We start from the raw sequence: 27,648 nt of genomic DNA, 5'->3' as shown, positions 1-27,648 counted from the left end.
ACCTTAAGAAGTATGTTCTAATATTAGAACAGAAACCTTTAACTTCAAACACAGCCTCTTGATTTTCATATCCACAAATTCAAATTTATGATGAAAGGCTACAATTAATTATCATGAAGCCTGTGCAGATCAAAGATCCTGTGGTGTTGTGACAGGGGACTCTAAAATCCTTACTGTTTATGCAACATTCAATTGAGTTTTTGTCTGAAAAGGGGCTCTCTTTCTGTTTTCTAACAAGCAGGGCCAAGCTCAAATGAAGCTGTTTAGCTAAAAGAAAGACTGCAGAGTGGTTAAGAATAAGACCTTCTGACTCTAACAGATGTGAGTTTGATTCCCTGGCTCAAATACTTGTTAGCTGCATGACCTTGAACAGTAAATTGGACTTCTCTAAGTCTCAGTTTTCTCATCTCCAAAACCAGAACACACGATTTACTTCTTGTTGTGGCTGACAACACTAAATCATAAACTACATAAACCACCCTGACATCCTGCAGATAAAGGCAATTATTGCTATTGTTGTTTTCAGGCTCCCTTTCATTCAGGCTCAGAGACTTTCCTCTCTCTGTCTTTTATCTACCTGTATGTTGGTCTTTTCACGAGTTCCAAGGAAGAATCTGTGAAATGCATTTGCATAAAGGTGTAAATGACTGTGTTACTACTTTCTGAGTTAAACGTGTTTAAGCATGAGAAAAAACATTTGAAAAGAAATCAATGCATTTCTATCATCTATGTTAAGGTGTAAGCAAGTAAGGTTGATAAGATATTTCTATAGAATGGAAATTGATGCAGTAGTGAATGAAGGCTTAGGATCCTTTTGGACCCCAACCATTACTTTGAGTCTAAGTATAAAGTCCAAATAAATAAAATCAATTTTGGGAGGTGAAAATCCCCAAATCATTTTTTTTCTAGAAAAGAGATGCTGTTAGTCCTGTGTTTTAACAATACCAATAGGGCGAGGAGGTATAGGACAGTATGGAAGGAAAAGAGATGTGAAATTAGATGGTACTGCAATAGTCCAGATGAGAGATAAGGTGGTCTGGAATCAGTGTAGTGGTAGCAGCGATGGGAAGGAAGAAAGGATTACAAGAGAAATTGCAGTAGCTGATGCCCAGAATGGGAACATTCTTGGTATACAGGAGGACTTGAAGATAATTGAGGTTTTGAACCTAGGTATGTGGAAATATGGGAACCTCATTAATTTAAAAGAAAAAAAAATGGACATCTTAGCAGGAAAAGCCAATGACGTCCTTTTTAGACAAGCTAATTTCAAGATACATACTGGAGTTGATGCAGAATTCAATAGGCAGTTTGAAATGTGGGATCTGGTGAAAGAGTCTATGGCTGGAAATGTAAATGTACATCATGGAAGAGAAGGTAACCTTTTTAAACTCTGGGAATAGAGGAAGTTAGCAAGAGTTTGGAAGACAGGGTGGGAAAAGGAAGAGAAAGACAAACCACCAGAGAGAAGAAATAAGAAAGGGAGCCAGCAGAGGTGGTGTCCTGGAGGCCTAGAGAAGAAGAAATGAGTCGTTGACATAAAGGCACTAATCATGAAGAAGAATCAAGAAACAAAAGAGAAGAAGGAGACCGGAGATAGCAGATTTCTCTGCACAGGAGGCGGAAGGAACTGCGATCAAGAATGAAGATAAGAGGGCGATGTTAAGACATCACCAGAAAAGTCTCCCCTCAGAAGCAGCTAATAATAGGGCAAATCCCACTTGCTTGGAACTCTGGAGAATGACTCCACAAATGCTGAACTGAAGGGAAAAAAGCCTGCCAAAAAAGAAGGTAGGAGTTCTGCAACTTGGATGTGCCAGTTGGGCCCTCCCCCTTGCCTGGTCCTGTAGCTCTTAAGAGTCCACAGGGCAGCACTGGGCCGGGCACTCCCTGCTGTGGTCTCAGGCCACAGAGTCACTCACAGCAGTGAGTTAGAACCCCATGAACATCCCAGCACAGGGACCCAAGGCGGAATCCAAGTGGTAGGTGAGCACATGCATATAAAAGGGGCCCCAGGAAACAAAAGAGACTGACAATGGAACTGTTCTAAGTGATGCAGTTACCCAACCTGCTCTCTAATTGTTGGAGAACATAAATGGAAAAAAAAAAAAAGGGGGGTGGGGAGTGTTTTGAACACTGACCGCCTCTGGCTCTCTGGACTGGGATACACTAAAATGGAAGTTTCCAGAGACAGAAAAGCCTCACAGAAAAAAAGGGAAAACTGAACTGCTGTAAGGCAGGGCAGGCCCGAGGACTGAAAACTGTAATGAAAAGCAGGCAATGAGAATGGAGAGCAGCTGGGAAACTGTAGCCACTGAGAGGAAAATCCCACAAAAACAAACAGAATACACCATGACTCCGGGAAAAGGAACAGAGGAAAGGAAATCTCCCAGAGGTGAAACAACTGCACATAAAACATCAATCTTAAAAGTTATACTGCATATCCTGAGAGAATCTGAACAGGTAAACATGAGCTGCTCTAAAGGTACCATATAAGCTGAACTAAGCGTTAAAGAAGAGCTTCAACACACAATCTACAATAAAACACCAGGAAAGAGGGAGACACTGACTTTCAAAGTTAACACAACAAAATAATCAGATGCCAGACATCAGTAAACAACCACAAGTCATACTAAGAAACGGGAAGATATGGTTCATTTAAGGGAACACAGACCTTGGAACAACTAATCAAAGAAACTCACACAAATCTACTAAACCAATTCACAGACTTGGATGGAAATATGGCTAGAAATAAACTAAATTGGACACAGAGCTAAACGATATTAAGACAAAAATGTGTGAAAAAAGAATGAAAAAATTAAAGAAAAACCTAACAGAACTTATGGGGATGAAAAACACAATAACAGAGAACAAAAATACACTAGAGGCATGTAACAGCAGACTTGAACAGATAGAGGAAAGAATCAGTGAACTAGAAGACAGAACAACCAACATCATATACTTGAAAGAAAAGATAATGAAATGAAAAGAAAAAACTAAGCATGACGCATACCAATAAGTATGATGGCAGTTCCAGAAGAAGAGAAGGGAAAAGGGACAGAAAGAATATTTGAGGAAATACGGCCAATAATTTCTCAACTCTTATGAAAGACATAAATCTACATGTTCAAGAAGCACAAAGTGCTCCAAACAGGATAAACCCTAACAGTACTACGCCAGGACTAATACTAATCAGAGAATTCTGAAAGCAGTAAGAGAAAAGTGACTCATCACACACAAGGGCCCCTCAATAAGACTAAATGCTGATTTCTCATCAGAAACCATGGAGACAAGAAGGCAGTAGTACGAAATATTTTAGGTACTGAAGGAGAAAAACTGCCAGCCCCAAATTCTTTATATGGCAAAAACTGTCTTTCAAAAATGAGGGAGAGTTGAAGACATTCATGGATAAACAAAAACTGAGAGAGTTCATCATGAAAAGAACTTTCCTACAAGAACTGCTAAAGGGAGTTCTTTAGGTTTTAAGGGAAACACAGGAGAGAGTGGCTTGGAGTGTTATGAAGAAGTAAAGACAACTAAATGGGTAAATGCAAACCCTAATAGTACTGTATTCCCTGAATATAATTCTACTCTTTATTTCCTATAAAGTTAGAATACAATTGAAGAAATAATGTTTCTTTTTAACAGACACACAAAATATAAAGAGGTAATGTGTGACAAAACAACATAAATAGGGGAATCAGAGGGAGATGGGGGCAGAGAATGTGTATGCTACTGAAATTAAGTTGGTGTCTTTTCATACTAGAAGGTACTCGACTTAGGTTGTTTAATACAAACCCCACAGTAACTACAAAGAAAGCATTTAAAAATATACAGAAACAGACTTGAGGAAGGGATCAATCAGTTACATCACAATCAACTGTTCACAGTACCATCACATAGTTATGCATTCATCACCCCAATCTATTTTTGAACATTTTCCTTATATCAGAAAGAATTAGAATAAGAATCAAAAATAAAAGTAAAAAAGAACACCCAAATCATTCCCCCATCTCACCTGTTTTTTCATTTAGTTTTTTGTCCCCATTTTTCTACTCATCCATCCATACACCAGATAAAGGGAGTGTGATCCACAGGGTTTTTCACAATCACACTGTCACCCCTTGTAAGCTATATTGCTATACAATTGTCTTCAAGAGTCCAGACTACTGGGTTTGAGTTTGATAGTTTCAGGTATTTACTTCTAGCTATTCTAATACATTAAAACCTAAAAGGTGTTATCTATATAGTGCATAATGTCCACCAGAGTGACCTCTCGACTCCATTTGAAATCTCTCAGCCACTGAAACTCCATTTCGTTTCATTCTTCATCCCCCTTTTGGTCAAGAAGATAGTCTCAGTCCCACGATGCTGGGTCCAGATTCATCCTCGGGAGTCATATCCTGCGTTGCCAGGGAGATTTACACCCCTGGGAGTCAGGTCCCACATAGGGGGAATGTCCTTTGTCTTTTATGTCTTTTTGTCTCTCTTTTCCTTTATTGCATACTCCTTTTGTGATGTAACTGATTGATCCCTTCCTCATGTCTGTTTCTGTGTATTTTTAAACGCTTTCTTTGTAGTTACTGTGGGGTTTGTATTAAACAACCTAAGTCGAGTACCTACTAGTATGAAAAGACACCAACTTAATTTCAATAGCATACCACTCTCTGCCCCCATCTCCCTCTGATTCCCCTATTTATGTTGTTTTGTCACACATTACCTCTTTACATTTTGTGTGTCTGTTAAAAAGAAACATTATTATTTCTTCAATTGTATTCTAATTTTATTTCCTATAAAAGAGTAGAATTATATTCAGGGAATACAGTACTATTAGGGTTTGCATTTACCCATTTAGTTGTCTTCACTTCTTCTTAACACTTCAAGCCACTCTCTCCTGTGTTTTCCTTAAAACCTAAAGAACTCTCTTTAGCAGTTCTTGTAGGAAGTTCTTTTCATGATGAACTCTCTCAGTTTTTGTTTATCCATGAATGTCTTCAACTCTCCCTCATTTTTTAAAGACAGTTTTTGCCATATAAAGAATTTGGGACTGGCAGTTTTTCTTTAGTACCTAAAATATTTCGTACTACTGCCTTCTTGTCTCCAAGGTTTCTGATGAGAAATCAGCACTTAGTCTTATTGAGGAGCCCTTGGGTGTGACGAATCACTTTTCTCTTGCTGCTTTCAGAATTCTCTATTCAATAAAATGGAATAATAATAATAAAAAGGACATGATGACTGAAGTAAATCTTGTCTTATTCTCTATTCAATAAAATGGAATAATAAAAGAAAAGGACATAATGACTGAAGTAAGTCTTGTCTTATACAGAAATTGTCAGAATGGATTTTTTTAAAAAACATTATCCAATTGTATGTTTACAAGAGACTCACCTTAGACCCAAAGACACAAATAAGTTGAAAGTGAAAGATGGAAAAAGATATTCTGTACAAATAATAAACAAAAGGGAGCAGGGATAGCTATACTAATCTTACACAAAATAGACTAAAATCTGTAACAAGATACAAAGAAGGACACTACAGATTGATAAAGTGTCAATCCACCAAGAAGAAATACAATCATAAACATTTATGCACGTAACCACAGTGACCAAAATTCATGAGGCAAAACACTGGCAAAACCGAGAGGAGAAATAGATACCCTACAATAATAGCTGGAAACTGCAATAGGCCACTTTCATCAATGGATAGAACATCCAGAGAGAAGATCAACAAAGTAACAGAGAACTTGAACAATAGAAAAACGAGCCATAATTAACAGATATATACCAAACACTGCACCTCTGAACAGCAGGATATACATTCTTTTCAAGTGAACATGGATCATTCTCCAGGATAAATCACATGTTAGGTGACAAAATAAGTCTCAATAAATTTTAAAAGATTGAAATTACACAAAACAGCTTCTCTGACCACAATGAAATGAAGGTGGCAATCAATAACAGAGAACTGGAAAATTCAAAAATATATAGAAGGTAAACAGACTTGTGAAAAATCAATGGGTCAAAGAAGAAATCATAATGGTAATCAGTAAATATCTTGAGACAAATTACAATGAAAACACAAAATATCAAATTTATGGAACTCAGTGAAGGCAGTGCTCAGAGGGAAATTTATAGCCTAAATGCTTATATTAAAAAAGAAGAGAGCTCAAATCAGAAACCTAGCCACATACCTGGAGGAACTAAAGAAAAAAGCAAACTAAACCCAAAGTGAACAGAAGAAAAGAAAGATTAGAGAAGAGATAAATGAACAACATGAAGAAGAAATTAAGAAAAAAAGTTCATTTACAATAGCAACTAAAATAATCAAATATCTAGGAATAAATTTAACCAAGGATGTTAACTACGAAACTTTGCTAGAAGAAATCAAAGACAATTTAAATAAATGGAAGGACATTCCATGCTCATGGATTTGAAGACTAAATATTGTCAATTCTATTCCATACAGTTTACAGATTTAAAGCAATTCCAGTGAAAATCCCAACAGCATTCTTTGCAGACATGGAAACCCCAATCATCACATTTATTTTGAGGGAAAAGGAGCCCTGAATAGCTAAAACCATCTCAAAAAAAACAAAAAAAAAAAACAAAAAAAACAAAGTTGGAGACTCATACTTCCTAATCTTCAAACTTATTATAAAGCTGTGGTGGTCAAACAGCATGGTACAAGCATAAGGACTGGTATACAGACCAAAGGAACTGAATTGAGAGTTCCAAACAGACCCCCATATCTATGGACAATTGATTTTTGACAAGGCGGCAAAGACAATTCAGTCAAGAAAGAATAGCCTCTTCAACAAATGATGCTGGGAAAACTGGATATAATGAATGGTGAGACCTATGTCACATCCTATACAAAAATTAACTCAAAATGAGTCAAAGACCTCAATATAAGAATCAGGACTATAAAACTCATAGAAGAAAACATGGATAAGCATCTTCAGGACACTGCGTTAGGCAATGATTTATTAGACCTCACCCCCAAAGCACGAGCAACAAAAGAAAAACATAAATCGGACTTTATCAAAATTAAAAACTTCTGTGTATTAAAGGAGTTCATCATTAAAAGTAATAAGACAGCCTACAGATGGGAGAAAATATTTAGAAACCATTTATCTTCTAAAGATTTAATATCCAGAGTTTATAAAGAAATCCCACAATAGCAAAAAGACAAATAACCCAATCAAAAAAAATGGGCCAAAGACTTGAATAGACATTTCTCTAAAACAGATATACAAATGGTCAAAAAACACATGAAAAGATGTTCAACATCATCAGCCATTAGGGAAATGGAAATCAAAACCACAATGAAATACCACCTCACACCCTCTAATAAAACGCTACTATTGAAAAACTAGAAAATTAAGAAATGTTGGAGATGATGTGGAGGAATAGGAACACTCATTTATTGCTGGTGGGAATGTAAAATGGTGCAGCCACTGTGGAACCCAGTTTGGTGGTTCCTCAGAAAGTTAAGTATAGAATTACTATATGACTTGGCAATCCCATTTCTAGGTATATACCCAAAGGAACTGAAAGCAGGGACTCCAAAAGATATTCATATTGATGGTTCGGTTCCTAGTGGCATAATTCACAATTGCCAAAGATGGAAGCAACCCAACTGTCCATCAACCAACGAATGGATAAACAGAATGTGGTATACACACGCAATGGAAAATTATTCAGCAGTACAAAGGAATGAAGTCCTGATCCATGTAACAACATGGATGAACCTTAAAGGCATGTGAGTGAAAGGGCCAGACACAAAAGGACACAGATTTTAGGCTCTCACTGATAAGAAATATTTAGCATAAGTAAATTCACAGGGTCAGAAACTAGAATACAGGTTACCAGTGGCTGAGGAGAGAATAGGCAATGGGCAGTTAAATCTGAGTTGGTAGAGAATTTCTGTTGGGGATGACAAAAAAGTTTTGGCAATAGAGAATGGTGATGGTAGCACAACATTGGGAATCTAATTAACGCCACAGAATTACATAGTTGAATGTAGTTAAAGGGGGAAATTTTAGGTTATATTTATGTTACTAAAATAAAAATTAAGAAGAAAAAAGAATGAAGATGAAAACATGAACCTTGGAAAGAAGGAACATGCATTCTTCCTAGAAAAAGAGAGTAAAAAAGGAATGGAGACATTTTGAACAGGAAAGAAATTAAGTGGACAAAAGACCTCTGACAGAGACGTAAAAAAGTAAATGATAACATTTATTCAATTTCAGTGAGTATATTTCTGTAGATCTCAGTATTACTACCAACTAAACATGATGATGCAGGATCTAAAACTGTTATTAGGAGCTGTGCTACTGGCTTTTTTACGGTATTTGAACGAATGGTGAACAACCTGGTTCTTCCCAGATAGGACTGGAATGAGATTAAGGGGATGCTTAATTAAAAACTCCTGCAGACATTTTAGCTGAAAAGCTTGTCCATCTTTCAAGCCAAGTTCCTTTTAGTGCTGAATTATCCAAACAAGCCACATGAAACAGGTAATTGCTAAAAGAGATTCCATTCTGTCTGGTGTTATCTAATACAGGATCCATTTCTTTTTCTGCTTGCTTGTTCAACAGCAAAGTTTAAAACTCTCTAAAAGGGGTTGGCAAACTGCTGCCTGCCACTTGCTTTTATGATAAAGTTTTATTGGAACACAGCTGTACCCATTTGTTTAAACATGGTCTACGGATGCTTATATCAAACAACAGCAGAGATGGGCAGCTGTAACAGAGAGCATATGGCCCACAAAACACCTAAGATATTACTGTGGCCCTTTATAGGAAAAGCTTGTTGACCCCTGCTTTAAAATGATGAAGGTCCAGCTACAAGAAAGCCCCAGTTGGGAAGGGCTATTCTTTATTTGTGGGTAGGGGGTGCTGGGGAGATTCCAGACAAAAGCAGGGCCCAGCACCAAGCATAAAAGTTTTGTCAGAATCACTATGCTCAAGATGTATTTGATATCTTGGAATTGTTTGTAAATGCTTGAAAAGTATCAATAGGGAAACTGTAAAAGAATTTTCCAATACTTTGGATGGCTGTATGTAAATAAATTAGGGTAATCTATCACAGCGGTGGCTATACACACAGTCTTAATAGATGTCCTAGTAGAAAAGAATCTATAATCAAAATATACAACTGCCAGGCTCTGGACCGATTACATAACGAGTACGTACTAAGCATTCATTCTCTGGTGTGCATATAACCAGCTTTTGACTTCTATCTCCTTAGCAGGAACAGATGTAAGAAATCTAAAGAGAATATGTTTATTGATACAAACAACAAACAATGAGTGCAGCATTAACATCAACTGAATTCTAAAATCCTCTGAAAATAGCAATTACATCTATGAATTTTGGGCTAATGAGAAAGCCCCTCAATACATGCTGACAGAACACATATGTGAGAACTCTTCAGATCCGTACATTAACTAAAGATTGAAGTTTAACAATATATTTGCAGCTAGAAAATGAGAGAGAATAGCATACAGAAAAGCCCCTTTCATTTCCTAAATGTACAAAATTTGATTCGGAATATGTAACAGTAATGTTACCTGTTTTGAAATGTAGTAATAAATAGTTTCTCTTCAATCTCTCCGATGTAGCTAAATAAAATATTTTAGAGGTATTAATTCCTTCTTTTCTAGTTGTCTCAAGAAAGTTACACACAAAAAGGTTCTTAAATGCTTGATGAGTATCTCATGAGTCATATTCAAAAAAGATTCTCCTTTTCACTACGGACAGCGGGAGGGCCTGCAAAGAAGCTAATGTGTTATTCTATCTGTGACGCAGGGGAATCTGTAAATATGCGTATTCTCGCACTGTAAATATGCACATTCTTAGTTTCAGGAAAAAGGGACTTAGTGTCCTCAGGATGGCTAATGTCTTGGAGTCAGTGCACCTAAGTCCGAAAGTAACAAGCACATGGTGGTAGATCTGACAGCAAGCTAAAACTAACTTAAACTAACTGGGCTGACTACTGAAACACATCAGTGAGTCCTCCCTATCTAATTGTTGGCATTGTGAAAAAAAAAAAAAAACACAAAGGACTCAAGATTTTGCTTCAACAAACAACGAAATAGCAAGAATTAATAACTTAACTTTGTGGCACACGTTTCATGACCCAGAGGTATTTAATCCTGTATATTTCTTTCACATTTTGGGCAAAAAAAGTCTCTATCTAAAACCTTATCATGAAGGATTAGCAGATATACGTCAGAGGTATATTTTGCCCTAAATTCCTTAAAACATGAACATGCGTGCACATGCACGCGCACGCACACACACACACACACACACACACACACACACACACACACACAGTTTTCTTATTAGTAGCTTTTGATGATCCCCCCCCGCCCCCAAAAGATCAAATACCGTCACTTCTGTTTTTCTTATGTTTTGCCACAGGCATATAGTATTTTGATTCCCTTTTCTCATCAAGTTTTATTCTTTTGCCATTGATTTCTTTCCAAAAATTTCTTCATATTTACAGAAAATTCAGATATTCTTGGAACTTATCTTAGTACCAAATTAAAAATTACTGAAATGTCACACTCGTAAAAGCTTTATTTAGATCACATTGAGACTTGATATACATGAGTAATGCAACCTTTTCTAGTTTGGATAAATTTAAAATCTCCATGCTATAATTTCCTCCAATATTTCAAGTGTAAACTCACAAAGGGAAAATTAAATGCAGTGATTAATTTGCTCATAAATGAGAGTTTCTCTTGATAAGATTCTGAGTACTTCCTTAAAAGTAAATTTAAAAAGCAGAATACAAATGCTTTCAAGACTGAGGGTATGGCAAACATAATCCAAAGGATAAGATGGCCGATTCAAGAAATGCCTTCACGGTTTTAACGTTGAATGTAAATGGATTAAACTCCCCAATTAAAAGATATAGATTCACAGAATGGATCAAAAAAAATGAACCATCAATATGTTGCATACAAGAGACTCATCTTAGACACAGGGACACAAAGAAACTGAAAGTGAAAGGATGGAAAAAAATATTTCATGCAAGCTACAGCCAAAAGAAAGCAGGTGTAGCAATATTAATCTCAGATAAAATAGACTTCAAATGCAGGGATGTTTTGAGAGACAAAGAAGGCCACTACATACTAATAAAAGGGGCAATTCAGCAAGAAGAAATAACAATCGTAAATGTCTATGCACCCAATCAAGGTGCCACAAAATACATGAGAGAAACATTGGCAAAACTAAAGGAAGCAATTGATGTTTCCACAATAATTGTGGGAGACTTCAACACATCACTCTCTCCTATAGATAGATCAACCAGACAGAAGACCAATAAGGAAATTGAAAACCTAAACAATCTGATAAATGAATTAGATTTAACAGACATCTACAGGACATTACATCCCAAATCACCAGGATACACATACTTTTCTAGTGCTCACGGAACTTTCTCCAGAATAGATCATATGCTGGGACATAAAACAAGCCTCAATAAATTTAAAAAGATTGAAATTATTCAAAACACATTCTCTGACCACAATGGAATACAATTAGAAGTCAATAACCATCAGAGACTTAGAAAAGTCACAAATACCTGGAGGTTAAACAACACACTCCTAAACAATCAGTGGGTTAAAGAAGAAATAGCAAGAGAAATTGCTAAATATATAGAGACGAATGAAAATGAGAACACAACATACCAAAACCTATGGGATGCAGCAAAAGCAGTGCTAAGGGGGAAATTTATAGCACTACACGCATATATTAAAAAGGAAGAAAGAGCCAAAATCAAAGAACTAATGGATCAACTGAAGAAGCTAGAAAATGAACAGCAAACCAATCCTAAACCAAGTACAAGAAAAGAAATAACAAGGATTAAAGCAGAAATAAATGACATAGAGAACAAAAAAACAATAGAAAGGATAAATATCACCAAAAGTTGGTTCTTTGAGAAGATCAACAAGATTGACAAGCCCCTAGCTAGACTGACAAAATCAAAAAGAGAGAAGACCCATATAAACAAAATAATGAATGAAAAAGGTGACATAACTGCAGATCCTGAAGAAATTAAAAAAATTATAAGAGGATATTATGAACAACTGTATGGCAACAAACTGGATAATGTAGAAGAAATCGACAATTTCCTGGAAACATATGAACAACCTAGACTGACCAGAGAAGAAATAGAAGACCTCAACCAACCCATCACAAGCAAAGAGATCCAATCAGTCATCAAAAATCTTCCCACAAATAAATGCCCAGGGCCAGATGGCTTCACAGGGGAATTCTACCAAACTTTCCAGAAAGAACTGACACCAATCTTACTCAAACTCTTTCAAAACATTGAAAAAAATGGAACACTACCTAACTCATTTTATGAAGCTAACATCAATCTAATACCAAAACCAGGCAAAGATGCTACAAAAAAGGAAAACTACCAGCCAATCTCCCTAATGAATATAGATGCAAAAATCCTCAACAAAATACTTGCAAATCGAATCCAAAGACACATTAAAAAAATCATACACCATGACCAAGTGGGGTTCATTCCAGGCATGCAAGGATGGTTCAACATAAGAAAAACAATCAATGTATTACAACACATTAAAAACTCGAAAGGGAAAAATCAATTGATCATCTCAATAGATGCTGAAAAAGCATTTGACAAAATCCAACATCCCTTTTTGATAAAAACACTTCAAAAGGTAGGAATTGAAGGAAACTTCCTCAACATGATAAAGAGCATATATGAAAAACCCACAGCCAGCATAGTACTCAATGGTGAGAGACTGAAAGCCTTCCCTCTAAGATCAGGAACAAGACAAGGATGCCCGCTGTCACCACTGTTATTCAACATTGTGCTGGAAGTGCTAGCCAGGGCAATCCGGCAAGACAAAGAAATAAAAGGCATCCAAATTGGAAAAGAAGAAGTAAAACTGTCATTGTTTGCAGATGATATGATCTTATATCTAGAAAACCCTGAGAAATCGACGATACACCTACTAGAGCTAATAAACAAATTTAGCAAAGTAGCGGGATACAAGATTAATGCACATAAGTCAGTAATGTTTCTATATGCTAGAAATGAACAAACTGAAGAGACACTCAAGAAAAAGATACCATTTTCAATAGCAACTAAAAAAATCAAGTACCTAGGAATAAACTTAACCAAAGATGTAAAAGACCTATACAAAGAAAACTACATAACTCTACTAAAAGAAATAGAAGGGGACCTTAAAAGATGGAAAAATATCCCATGTTCATGGATAGGAAGGCTAAATGTCATTAAGATGTCAATTCTACCCAAACTCATCTACAGATTCAATGCAATCCCAATCAAAATTCCAACAACCTACTTTGCAGACTTGGAAAAGCTAGTTATCAAATTTATTTGGAAAGGGAAGATGCCTCGAATTGCTAAAGTCACTCTAAAAAAGAAAAACGAAGTGGGAGGACTTACACTCCCTGACTTTGAAGCTTATTATAAAGCCACAGTTGCCAAAACAGCATGGTACTGGCACAAAGATAGACATATAGATCAATGGAATCGAATTGAGAATTCAGAGATAGACCCTCAGATCTATGGCCGACTGATCTTTGATAAGGCCCCCAAAGTCACCGAACTGAGCCATAATGGTCTTTTCAACAAATGGGGCTGGGAGAGTTGGATATCCATATCCAAAAGAATGAAAGAGGACCCCTACCTCACCCCCTACACAAAAATTAACTCAAAATGGACCAAAGATCTCAATATAAAAGAAAGTACCATAAAACTCCTAGAAGATAATGTAGGAAAACATCTTCAAGACCTTGTATTAGGAGGCCACTTCCTAGACTTTACACCCAAAGCACAAGCAACAAAAGAGAAAATAGATAAATGGGAACTCCTCAAGCTTAGAAGTTTCTGCACCTCAAAGGAATTTCTCAAAAAGGTAAAGAGGCAGCCAACTCAATGGGAAAAAATTTTTGGAAACCATGTATCTGACAAAAGACTGATATCTTGCATATACAAAGAAATCCTACAACTCAATGACAATAGTACAGACAGCCCAATTATAAAATGGGCAAAAGATATGAAAAGACAGTTCTCTGAAGAGGAAATACAAATGGCCAAGAAACACATGAAAAAATGTTCAGCTTCACTAGCTATTAGAGAGATGCAAATTAAGACCACAATGAGATACCATCTAACACCGGTTAGAATGGCTGCCATTAAACAAACAGGAAACTACAAATGCTGGAGGGGATGTGGAGAAATTGGAACTCTTATTCATTGTTGGTGGGACTGTATAATGGTTCAGCCACTCTGGAAGTCAGTCTGGCAGTTCCTTAGAAAACTAGATATAGAGCTACCATTCGATCCAGCGATTGCACTTCTCGGGATATACCCGGAAGATCGGAAAGCAGTGACACGAACAGATATCTGCACGCCAATGTTCATAGCAGCATTATTCACAATTGCCAAGAGATGGAAACAACCCAAATGTCCTTCAACAGATGAGTGGATAAATAAAATGTGGTATATACACACGATGGAATACTACGCGGCAGTAAGAAGGAACGATCTGGTGAAACATATGACAACATGGATGAACCTTGAAGACATAATGCTGAGCGAAATAAGCCAGGCACAAAAAGAGAAATATTATATGCTACCACTAATGTGAACTTTGAAAAATGTAAAACAAATGGTTTATAATGTAGAATGTAGGGGAACTAGCAGTAGACAGCAATTAAGGAAGGGGGAACAATAATCCAAGAAGAACAGATAAGCTATTTAACGTTCTGGGGATGCCCAGAAATGACTATGGTCTGTTAATTTCTGATGATGCAGTAGGAACAAGTTCACTGAAATGTTGCTATATTATGTAACTTTCTTGGGGTAAAGTAGGAACATGTTGGAAGTTAAGCAGTTATCTTAGGTTAGTTGTCTTTTTCTTACTCCCTTGCTATGGTCTCTTTGAAATGTTCTTTTATTGTATGTTTGTTTTCTTTTTAACTTTTTTTTTCATACAGTTGATTTGAAAAAAGAAGGGAAAGTTAAAAAAAAGAAAAAAGACAAACAAGGAAAAAAAAAAAAAAGATGTAGTGCCCCCTTGAGGAGCCTGTGGAGAATGCAGGGGTATTCGCCTACCCCACCTCCATGGTTGCTAACATGACCACAGACATAGGGGACTGGTGGTTTGATGGGTTGAGCCCTCTACCATAAGTTTTACCCTTGGGAAGACGGTTGCTGCAAAGGAGAGGCTAGGCCTCCCTGTATTTGTGCCTAAGAGTCTCCTCCTGAATGCCTCTTTGTTGCTCAGATGTGGCCCTCTCTCTCTGGCTAAGCCAACTTGAAAGGTGAAATCACTGCCCTCCCCCCTACGTGGGATCAGACACCCAGGGAAGTGAATCTCCCTGGCAACGTGGAATATGACTCCCGGGGAGGAATGTAGACCCGGCATCGTGGGATGGAGAACATCTTCTTGACCAAAAGGGGGATGTGAAAGGAAATGAAATAAGCTTCAGTGGCAGAGAGATTCCAAAACGAGCCGAGAGATCACTCTGGTGGGCACTCTTACGCACACTTTAGACAACCTTTTTTAGGTTCTAAAGAATTGAGGTAGCTGGTGGTGGATACCTGAAACTATTAAACTACAACCCAGAACCCATGAATCTCGAAGACAGTTGTATAAAAATGTAGCTTATGAGGGGTGATAGTGGGATTGGGAATGCCATAAGGACCAAACTCCACTTTGTCTAGTTTATGGATGGATGTGTAGAAAAGTAGGGGAAGCAAACAAACAGACAAAGGTACCTAGTGTTCTTTTTTACTTCAATTGCTCTTTTTCACTCTAATTATTATTCTTGTTATTTTTGTGTGTGTGCTAATGAAGGTGTCAGGGATTGATTTAGGTGATGAATGTACAACTATGTAATGGTACTGTAAACAATCGAAAGTACAATTTGTTTTGTATGACTGCGTGGTATGTGAATATATCTCAATAAAATGATGATTAAAAAAAAAAAAAAAAGACTGAGGGTAAGCAGCAGAGGTAGTGGAAATTACGTATCTGACCAATCAGCATAGGCACCAGGTGAAGCATGTCTATAGACCCTAGGCCACCATTCTGGGTTTCACACACATGAGAAGAAATGTTATCTGAAAACATTTAATGGTCACCTACTTCAGTTTAATTTTCAGCTTACTGTGATGTCAAATAGAGGTAATCTGTTCACAGCAGCCTGTGTACATGTTCCCGAAAATGTATTAGACAAAAATTGAATAATACCACTTGCATTTGAGCATTACTTTAAAAAACTTAGGAGAATATTTCTATTTTCTCCTTTTCATTCACAACAGTTCTGAAGCAAGGAGAAGTTCAGTGGCTTCTGAAGATCACAGCACTAGGGAACGGAAGAGCTGAGACCAGATCCCTCAGACCCCCCAGACCCCCGACCAGATGCCTGAACTGTGAGTAGACCAGTCATCCCATTTCTGATAATAAAAAGGCAGATACTTCTTCCTTTAACTTCATTTTAGATTCAGTGCTATTGGGACTAATTCCTAAAATGTTAGCTTGAAACATCTTTGACTTTCTGTCAAATACTTAATGATCTAACAATAAACACTCTGAGAGTCCCAGATGTTTGTAGAGTACGTAATTCATTTTTCACCTCTGTTTTCTAACCTGAAATTTTTTCAAACATGAGATTTTTCTAAAGTAGTTCAGATATGACCAGGAGGGTCTGTATCTATATTTTTGTTCCACTAACCACCACAACATACAGTGTATAGCACATCTCCTTTGGGATTAGTTAACTACTCTTTCTCCACATTGTTATTTTAATGAAGGGAGCATAATGAACTATCTTAGTAACATATTCAAAGCAAATAATTTACCATAAGGTGATTTTAAGAAAAAGTTATATTATTGAAATATTTGAAAATCTTAATTCAAGGCTGAAAATGGATCAAAACAGACCCAGTCATCATACTTCTCCCTTTCATACCAGAGAGGGCTCATTTCCCCAGCATTCATGAGTGATAAGAGGGCAGGGGTCAGAGTGGAGGCACAAAAGTGTAAAACTTTTCCAAGTTTCATGTAGCCATACTTACCATCATATAAACTCCGACGCTTCCTCTAATAATTCTGATTTTATTTTACGCTACTTTCAACTCAGGAAAACATTTCCAAACTTCGTACTTTTTCCAACACAGATGTCCTCACTTGTTATAGAAACTACATACAAAATAATATGAACCAAACAAATAGGATCTAGACATACAAGGCAGAAAACAATATAAAGCATACTGATTAAAGCCCTCCAATGTTCTTAAATGATTCCCCAAATAATGAAACTATACTTCAAGATTCCCTGTCTTATTTATCACCACTTTTAAAATTTCATTTATCAGCATGGTGTAAGTGGGGAGAAGAAAGTATTTTATCAGAAATGGCTGTAATTCCCCCTAATGAACAAGAATGCATTTCTTTATGAGAAAGCCCCTGAAAGGAGCTAGCTGTAGGAGATGCAGGGTGGTAAAAAATAGAAAAGACAAGAGTTCAAAAAAAACAAAAAAAAAACCAGTAAAACCCAAGTAGCCCTGGAGTTGGAAGAGTATGGGGCTCAGCCTTCTTTCCATATGGATTCTATAGACACAATGTAAATACAAAAGAACACATAAATAAAAAACAGTGCATGGTTATTCGGTGGCCATTTAGATAATGACGATGAGAATAAACAGCATATAAGGAAACGAGGAGGGAAGTGCCCCAGACACTTACCTATGTGGGTCTGAGCCATGACGTCCGCCAGCCTGTGGGCGGCACCACTCCCGCCACTTTGCGTGGAAGAGGAGGAAGTCGTGGATGTGGTCGAGCCATGAATGGCTTGGCTGATCCAGTGCTCCATGTTGATGCTGCCTTGGCTGGAGGTGGGGGTTCCCTGGGAGTCACCCTGTACCGAGCCTTCATCTTCTGAACCAGAAGAGGTATCTGTATGTACAAAGAAACCCGATTTGCTACTTATAATAGCAGAGGAACACACCCCAATCTAAACCCCTCTCCAAAGAGGATTCTGTTTACAATGCAAACTTACTTCACATAATAACTGTTCAATTAATGACTTTGTGCATTAAACATTCTTGAAAAGTTACACCATTTTTTAGATAATGAATTATGCAGTTTAATGATTTCTTTTATCAAAAAAACCATTAAATAAACACTATAAGAAGTTTATTTTGACATTACAATTTCAGACTAAGATACACTCACCAATTTCCTCCACATAACAGTTTGGAAAGAAACTAGATGTTCTGATTTGCACACATACATCAAATGAGAAGAAAAAGGGCAGTATTTTTAAGAGCTGTTGAGTACTTATGCCACTTTCTGTGTTTCAACATATGATTGCGTTTAGACCTATTCAGTCCTGAGGTATTTCTCTGTCCTATAATATATTTGTAAGTTCAGTATGAGTACAGGATGGTCATGAGTCTTCCCAAAGGTTGAGATATTGGTGAAGAAAGAAGAATGCAACTTACAATGAATGACTCCCCCACGCCCTTCCCTACTAACCACCACATACTCTCAAGTCTTTTCTTCCTCCTTATCTGAGTGCCATAAACCTTCATCATGTACAAACTAACTTTATTTACTTCTACATTATTTATTTCTTATAAAAACTTGTATTCATTATTCAGTCTATTTAGTTTTCTACCTGTGAAAATCATTTGGATATCTTGGGCTGAGATCAAACACATCAATTTTTCTCATTAAAATTAATGGGAGTATTTTACATTTATAATGATTCACTTAGCACTGTTTTCAAGAATGTACTTGTTGTTTAAGACTTCAACATAAGAATGACATTTAGGAACTTACCTGTAGATAAGCTATGTGAGATGCAAGGAGGTAGAAAGCATTTTAGCAGCTCTAGTATATTTAATAACATTAATGACAATCTTAAATCAAGAAACGTGACTTAAATACTTACACTATTATTTTATTATCATTGGCACATGACTACATTGTCTGGAAACTTTGTAAAAAGTGATTTTGTTAGGAAAAACAAAGATAATACTAGGAGCCTGACATATTCTCGCCTCTATCCCAACTTTTAAAATAATTTTGAGTTATAATTTTTAACGAATAAAATTTACATATTTTGTATACACAGATTTATGACTTTTCACAAATGTGTGTGTGTACATATATATATATCTACCATCTCTATCAAGATACAAGCATTATCTTCTAAGAAAGTTCTTTCATGCCTCTTTACAGTCAATCTCTCATCCACTACCTCACCCTGCCTTTACACACACACACAAAATTATACAGTAATATCTCTCAAGATATACACACAAAAATGCTCAACAAAGTATTAGGAAACAGAATCCAGCAATATTTAAAATGGGTAATATACCAAGACCAAGTGATGACCAGGATTTTACACTATGTCTAGGAATCAAGGTTGATATGACATCTAAAAGTGAATTAACATATCTACCATATACTGGTAGAACAAAGGAAAAAACAACACAGTACTCTTCTTTGATGTAAAAAACACATCTGAAAAGATCTAAGATCCAGTACTCTCAGCAAAGTAATAGAAGGAAACTAATAGAAGGAAACTTCCTCAAAGTGATAAAGGGCATCCATGAAAAATGCATGGTTAACATAATAATAAATGGTAAAAGATTGAATGCATCCCCCCTAAGATCAAGAGCAAGGCAAGGATGTCTTGCTTCCCACTTCTGTTCAACATTATTCTGGAAGTCATAGTCAGTGAAACATGGCCAAAAGAATAAATAGAAGTCACTCTATTTATTCTCCAGATTGGAAAAGAAGATTGTCTTTATCAGCAGAAGAGATGACATAATTTCCTGAGTCATGAAGAAAATCCCAAAGAATCCATTCAACAACAAAAAAAAAGGCTCAAATTGATAAGCGAGTTTAGTAACATCATGGGATACAAGATAAAGATATAAAATATCTTCATAAAGATATGAGCAATGAACAATATGAAAATTAAAGTAGGAATACAACTCCACAATAACATTAAAAAAACAAAATAATCAGCAATAAATTTAACAAAAGATACAAAAGTTATACTCTGAAAAGTATTAAAATATTACGGATGGGTGGGGCAGATGGCGGAGTGGTGAGGTGTGGGAGTCCAGCTACTCCTCTAGGGCAGCTGGTAAATAGCCAGGAACTGTCTGGAACAGCCATTTCAGGAACTTCTGTGACAGTCATGCATCATAGAACAACGGCTAGAATGGCTGAGATCGCAGTTCCCTGGCCAGGGGGGCTGGCACCCCAACCCCAAAGGCACGGCTACAGTCTTGGAGCTAGTTCCCCGAGGGAAAAACAATCTGTGCTGGGAGAGAGCAAGGGGCTCAACTCAGCTGCAAATACAGAATTAATTAACAAATTAAGGCTGACGAATAAAAGCGCAAAGCACAGATAAACCAGGAGCAGGCAGGAAAGGACCTGGGAGGAATCCATCCAGCAGTGAGGAGGCAGGCCTGACATCAACAGAAAGTTGTTTGAGTTGTTCAGAATACTGGAAAAGGGCTGGGCTCCAAGAAAAAGGGGCACACAGAAACAGGTACCAACTCATGCTCTGACTTCCAAAGGTGGGGTCCAGTTCTGAAAAGGGGTTTCTATTTTTTCCCCCTTTTCCTTTCTTGCTCTCTTTATCTTTTTACTTTTCAATAGCTCATCAGAGCTCCAGTTTCAGCACTGCTCCAGGCAAGGGCGGAATTAAGAATTAAACTTGTCAGAGAGTAACTATTCGGGTGAAAGAGATAATAGCCTAAAGGGCTTATCCTTAGACAGCCCATACCAGGACTGACAATACTTGGGGGCTGGGGAACGGCCTTGAAAAGGCATTTCTTTTTTTTCTCTTTCTTCTTCTTCTTTTTTTTTTTTGAAATAACTATTCTAAGTAGCTCATTAAAGAAAGCCTCAGGTATTTGCAACTGGCTGCTGGACCCAGGCAAGGGTGAAGCTAAGATAGGTCTGAGAGACAAAGAAATGAGTCTACTGGGGGAGACAAGACCCTAAAGGGCATAACTTCCCCAAGACAAGGGGGCGGCAGGACCCACACAAGTGGTGGCCCTCCTTCTGAGAACTCAGAGCTGGAAAACAAAAACCAGTTTGAGTTAACCATGACCCTGGCAGGGACAAGGGCTGTGGAGAATTAAAGGCACCTATGGCAACATTTTACACTGGTGGGGAACTAAGGGCTGACAAGGGCCACATGCTGGACAGGATAGGAAAACCACAGGGTCCAGGAGTTTCACAGGAGGGTCTGACAACCCACGAGGTCTTATTCTCAGGGAAACTCCATACCCTCCCTCCTAGGACCTGAGCCTGTCCATACTAGGAAAATCTGATTGGGGTTAACCATTTCTGGGAAGACCCTCTCACAAAGGTAACATAGAGGCAGGAACCACATGGTCATCTCAATCAATGCAGAAAACGCATTTGACAAAATTCAACATCCTTTCTTGATGAAAACACTTCAGAGGATAGGAATAGAAGGGAATTTTCTCAATATGTTAAAGGCAATATATGAAAAACCCACAGCTAACATCATACTCACTGGGGAAAGACTGAAAGCTTTCCCTCCAAGATCAGGAACAAGTCAGGGATGCCCACAGTCACCATTGTTATTTAACATTGTGCTGGAAATCCTAGCTAGAGCAATTAGGCAAGAAAAAAAAATAAAAGGCATCCAAATTGGAGAGGAAGAAGTAAAACTTTCACTCTTTGCAAATGACATGATTCTACACGTAGAAAATCCAGAAAAATCTACAGCAAAGCTATTAGAACTAATCAATGAATACAGCAAAGTGGCAGGCTACAAGATCAACATGCAAAAATCTGTAGTGTTCTTATACACAAGTAATGTTCAACGAGAGGAAGAAACCAAGAAAAAAAATCCATTTACAATAGCAACCAAAAGAATCAAGTATTTAGGAAAAAACTTAATGAAGGCCACAAAAGACCTATGCAAAGAAAGCTACAAGAAACAGCTAAAAGAAATTGAACAGGACCTAAAAAAAATGGAAGAACGTACCGTGTTCATGGATTAGAAGACTAAATATAATTAAGATGCCAATTCTACCTAAACTGATTTATAGATTCAATGCAATACAATTAAAATCCCAACAACTTACTTTGCAGAAATAGAAAAACCAATAACCAAATTTATTTGGAAGGACAGAGTACCCCGAATAGCCAAAAATATCTTGAGAAGGAGGAACGAAGTGGGAGGTCTCACACTATCTGACTTTAAAGCATACTACAAAGCTACAGTGGTCAAAACAGCATGCTACTGGCATAAAGATAGATATACCGACCAATGGAATCAAGTTGAGTGTTCAGAAATAGACCCTCTCATCTATGGACAATTGATCTTTGATAAGGCAGTTAAGCCAATGCAACTGGGACAGAGCAGCATCTTTAATAAATGGTGTTTGGAGAATTGGATATCCATATCCAAAAGAATGAAAGAGGACTCCTATCTCACACCTTACACAAAAATAAACTCAAATTGGATCAAAGACCTAAATATTAGCACTAAGACCATAAGACTTTTAGAAGAAATGAAGAGAAATATCTTAAAGATCTTGTGATAGGAGGTGGTTTCTTAGACCTTACCTCCTGAGTGCGAGTGATGAAAGACTTCACCACAATTAAAACCTCAAGCTTCAAAAGACACTGTATTAGTTTCCTATTGCCGCTGTAACCAACTGTCAAACTTAGTGGCTTAAAACAACACATACTTATTATCTTACAGTTTGGGAAGTCTAAAATTAGTGTTGGCAGAGCTACATTACTTCTTGAGGCTTCTTTGCCTTTCCCATTTTAGAGGCCACTTGCATTCTTTGGCTCATACCCCCTTCATATATCTCCAAAGCACATCATTCCAATCTCTGGTTCCATTGTCCCTTTTTTTTTTTTTTTTGGCCAAATTTGACCTCCTTGCCTCTCTCTTAAAAAAACAAACAAACAAAAAAAAACACTTTTTATTACATTAGACCCACCCAGATAATACAGAACAATCATTCCATCTCAAGATCCTTAACTTAATCACATCTGCGAAGCCCCTCTTACCATATAAAGTAACATTAACAGGGTCTAAGGATTAGGACATGCACATCTTTGGGGAGGGGGAGCATTATTCTAACACAGACATTGTTAAGAGAATCAAAAGAGAAGGTCTGGGTTGCAAATTGCGTATCTGATAAAGGACTTGTATCCAAGTTATATAAAGAATTCCTACAATCTAGTAGGAAAACAAACAACCCAATTAAATGATGCACAAAAGAACTGAACAGACATTTCACCAAATAGTATAACCAGATATCCATAAACACATGAAAACATGCTCAGAATCACTGGTCATAAAGGAAATGCAAATTAAAGCCACAATGTGACACCAGTTCACACCAAGTGGAATAACTATAATAAAAATACAGACAATACCAAGTGTTGGTAAGGATGTAAAGAAACTAGAATCTTCATACATTTCTGATGAGAATGCAAAATGGTTCAACAACTTCAGAAACAGTTTGGCAGTTCTTAAATGTTAAACACAAGCTTTCTGTAAGACCCAACAATTCTATAATTCATTATATATCTAATGAAACTAGATGTATATGCAAAGATATGTACAAAAATGTTGATATCTGACTATTCAAAATAGCCAAAAACTGGAAACAATCCAAATATTTATCAACTGATGAATGGATAAACAAAATGTTTTAATAGAATATAATATAACTCAATAATAAGAAGAAACGAACTACTAATGCATGCTACAACATAGATGAACCTCAAAAACACTATGCTAAAGGAATGAAGCCAAGTGCAAAACAACATTTTATGATTTCATTTACATGAAATGTCCCAAAAAGGTAAATTTATAGAGATACATAAAGCAGACTAGTGGTTCCCTAAGTCTGGGCAATGGAGTGGGGATTAACTGCAAATGGGAATGAGGACACTTTTGGGGGTGACTGAGAGGCCATAAAACTGGATGGTGGCAATGGCTGCACAACTCTACATATTTACTAAAAATCATTGAATTATACATTAACAATGGGTTAATTTTATGCTATGTCAACCATACAAGAAAGGTGTTAAAAATGAATGTGCGTCCTGCAATAGTTGGGTATATTATGTAAATATCAACTACACCAGGTTGACTGATAATGTTTAGAGCCTCTGATACTTTTACTTCTTTCAATGACTTAAGAATATTAAAAATATCGAACTGTTACTCTTGATTTTTCTATTTCTTCCTTTATTGTGCCAGTTTCTCCTTTAAAAATTATAATTTTGTCTTTAGTGCAATTATATTCAATATCATGCTTTCCTGGTGAATTGCTCTATACTTATGCAATGCCTCACTTTATTTCTTGTAATACTTTGTCTTGAAGTCTCCTTTACCTGATATTAATACAGATGCTTCTAATGCTTAATGTTTCCATGGCATATTTTTGTCATTCTATTTTCAATTATTTAAGTTTTCTATATTTAAAGGTGTCTCTTGTAGAGAGCATATAGTTGTATCTTCCTTTTTTTATCCAATCTGACAATCTCCACCTTTTCATTGGGTGTTTGTTCCACTTACATTTAATGCAATTATTGTTATGACTAGTTTTAAATCTTAACATTTCATAATTTCTTTTCCATTATTCCCTACAATTTTTTTTGTTCCTCTGTTGATTCTTTCCTGTCTTATTCTCCATTAACCAAATACTTTAGTTTCATTTTATGTTCTTTCTATACCCCTTTTTTGGTATCTTTAATAAGGTCTATTTGGTCCTATAAACTTCCTGCTTCTCCCCTTCCTCTACTCAAAATACACTTGACACTACTCAATTCCTACCTTCTACTTCCCACTTCACAGACTTAATTCCATGAACCTGCCCTTCTCCTTCGTGTGACTGTTGTTTTTAAAGCTTATTACATGGGGAAAAAACTTACTTTTCTATTTAGTCACCTATTTATTTACTCTTCTTTCCTTCCTATAAGCCAAGTTTTCACCTGATATTTTCTTTCAGCCTCAAGGGCATTCCTTAGTATATTTGTAGTTCTGCTAATCTATTCTCTCATCTTGCACATTTCTGAATATGTCTTTATGTCACCCTTGTTTATGAAGGATATTTTCACTGGGTATCAGTTGGCAAGGTTTTCTCCCTTCTTTTAGCACTTTAAAGATGTCTTTCTACTGTCTTTTGGCCTTCACTGTATCTATATATAAGTCAGTCATCATTCCATTCATATGCTTGTTCTATGTGATGTCTTTCTCCCCACTTTGGTTACTTTCAAGATTTGCCCTTAATCTTTGATTTTCAGCACTTTGACTGTTATGAACTTAGGTATGGTTCTTTTATATTTATCCGGCTTGGGGTTCACTGAATTTCTAAGATCTGTAAGTTAGTGTTTTACATCAAATGTGACAAACTATTGATCATTATTTATTCAAATATTTCTCCCATTTTATTACTCCCATCATTCTTGGATTCCAATTACATGTATGTGAATATTGTCCCTTGGGTTCTTAAGGTCCTGTTAACTTTTCCTTTGTCTATTTTCTGTTACTCAGTTTTGTTAATTTAAGTTCACAGCCTCCTTTACCTTTCATATACAATTTGATGTTTCTCTCACCCAGTGAAATGCCATTTCAGCACTGTGCTTTTTTAATATTTTTTCTCCTTTTCCGCCTAGTGCAAGTAGTAACACGGTATTTTCTTTTAATTCTTTGGTATATTTTAATTTGATTCTCTAAACAATTATTTATAGTAGCTGCTTTAAAAATTTGCCTTCTTCTACATCAAACATAAGATCAATGTTATCCAATAGAAACATGAAAGCACTATATATAATTATAAACTTTCTAATAGCTACATTAGAAATATATATAAAGAAACTGGTATAGATAATTTTAATAATGTATTTTTATTTAACTCAAAATATCTAAAATATTACTTTTTCAATCCATGTTAAGTATAAAAATTAAATCTCTGAAATTTGGTGTGTATTTCATACATACTGAATATAATTCAGACTAGCCACATTTCATGTGTTTAAAAGTCACACTGACAGTGCAAAGACTATACTGTGCTCATTTTCTGTCAACTTCTTTTCTTGACTTTTACATTTTCCTGCTTCTTTGTCTAATAGTGATTATTTTTCGAATAGCAGACATTGTGGCTAATATTTTGAGGAGATGCTGAACCATGTCATTTTTCTCTGAAGTTTCCAGAGTCTTGTTTTAGCAGGAAGTTCAATAACTAGCTGATCGTCTTTGTTAGTATGGATCTGTAGAAAGCCCAAGGTGTTTCTCAAGTCCCTCTAACTTGGTAAGACTCAACCTTCAAACTCTCTCTCCCCAGTGCTTCCTGTAGGGACTTGATTTCTGGGCTTCTTATTGTAGGTCTACAGTAGGTCTTATTTTAGTGTGTGGTCCTCATTCCTGAAGTGCAGGGTACAGCCCTTCTCGTTCCTCAGCTGGATGCCAGATATATTACAGAGCCATTAAGAAGATCTCTCCACTATGACCAGGCCAGGCCAGAACTTCAATGGCCCTCAATGCTTCTCATCAAGCTCACACAAACTCTACGGTCTCTATTCTGCTCTCTGAACCCTATAGTAATTGCCACCTAATTACCCTCACATGGCCTTTCCATGGGCATACACAACTCACCCCTCATGATGCAAGGACTTCAGGGGCCCTCTCTTTTCAGAGCTCCGTCCTCTATAATGCCCAAACACAGATTTCAACCCCCTTTACCTGCCTGGGTCTCTAACCTCTGTCTCCTCAACTTAGCAGGACGTTGTACTTTGCTCACACCCCAGCTCTCTGTGCCATGGTCCAAAATTTCTCTCCAGGCAGAAAACTTGGGAATTGTGGGGCTCTCCTTGTAAGTGCTTCTTCTCTCAGGTATCATAGTCTTGTACTACCTGCGATCCATTGTCTATAAACAGGTGTTTTTTTTTTCCTCAATTGTTTTGTGCAGTTTTACAGCTGCTTCCAGAGGGAGGTTTAGACTGGTACTAGCTTTTCCACTATGGTTGGAAGAAGCCCTGACAAATTATTCTTACATTTTTACACTTAAAACCTAAGACAAAGTTTCTCTAACAGAAGAATGGCAGTGCAACAATCCTAATTAGATCTTTTCCAACAATTATGATACTGGTCAGCAACAAGTCATCTAATGCAGAGAACAAGAACTTTGGGAATATTATTTAAAGAACAGTGGGCATGAGGTGAGTTAACAAATGTTACCAGCAACCAAGGAAAACAGAATGAGAGAAAATAAGGTTGATTCTAGATTTTGCTCAAGCATGTACAGTAATAAAATATTCAAAATGTTGCTAAACTTAAAATAGGTTGTGAATTTTTATGATGATAGTGTTGACATTTATGATTGTCCAAAACTATCCCATGTGATATTACCACTAAGACTCCTGAATGACAGTTTATAAAATGTATTATATGGAGTACAAGAAATTGCTAAGTCAAATAATTAAATAAAAAATTTCAATAAAAATAACAATTCCAATAATATTCCTTTCATCTTCTACAAGGACGTTTGTAGATAAGGTTTGTTCTCCTGAAAGTTTTGTCTTTCA

The 27,648-nt window shown here is 36.7% G+C and overlaps 1 protein-coding gene across 6 annotated transcripts in view; it reads right to left on the bottom strand.

The window, feature by feature from the left end:
- Positions 1-27,648, bottom strand: part of DIP2C (disco interacting protein 2 homolog C) — a 555,699-nt gene that overhangs the window by 184,716 nt on the left and 343,335 nt on the right. For all 6 annotated transcript variants that reach the window (XM_037835690.1, XM_037835692.1, XM_037835689.1 and 3 more), the window contains one exon: positions 17,773-17,982. In XM_037835690.1, the coding sequence (XP_037691618.1) occupies positions 17,773-17,982 (210 nt within the window). The remainder of the gene's footprint in view (positions 1-17,772; positions 17,983-27,648) is intronic.

Source organism: Choloepus didactylus, chromosome 5, assembly GCF_015220235.1.
Source record: "Choloepus didactylus isolate mChoDid1 chromosome 5, mChoDid1.pri, whole genome shotgun sequence".
Lineage (NCBI taxonomy): Eukaryota > Metazoa > Chordata > Mammalia > Pilosa > Megalonychidae > Choloepus > Choloepus didactylus.
Note: the sequence above shows the minus strand (reverse complement) of the source record. Positions and strands in the feature narration are given on the sequence as shown.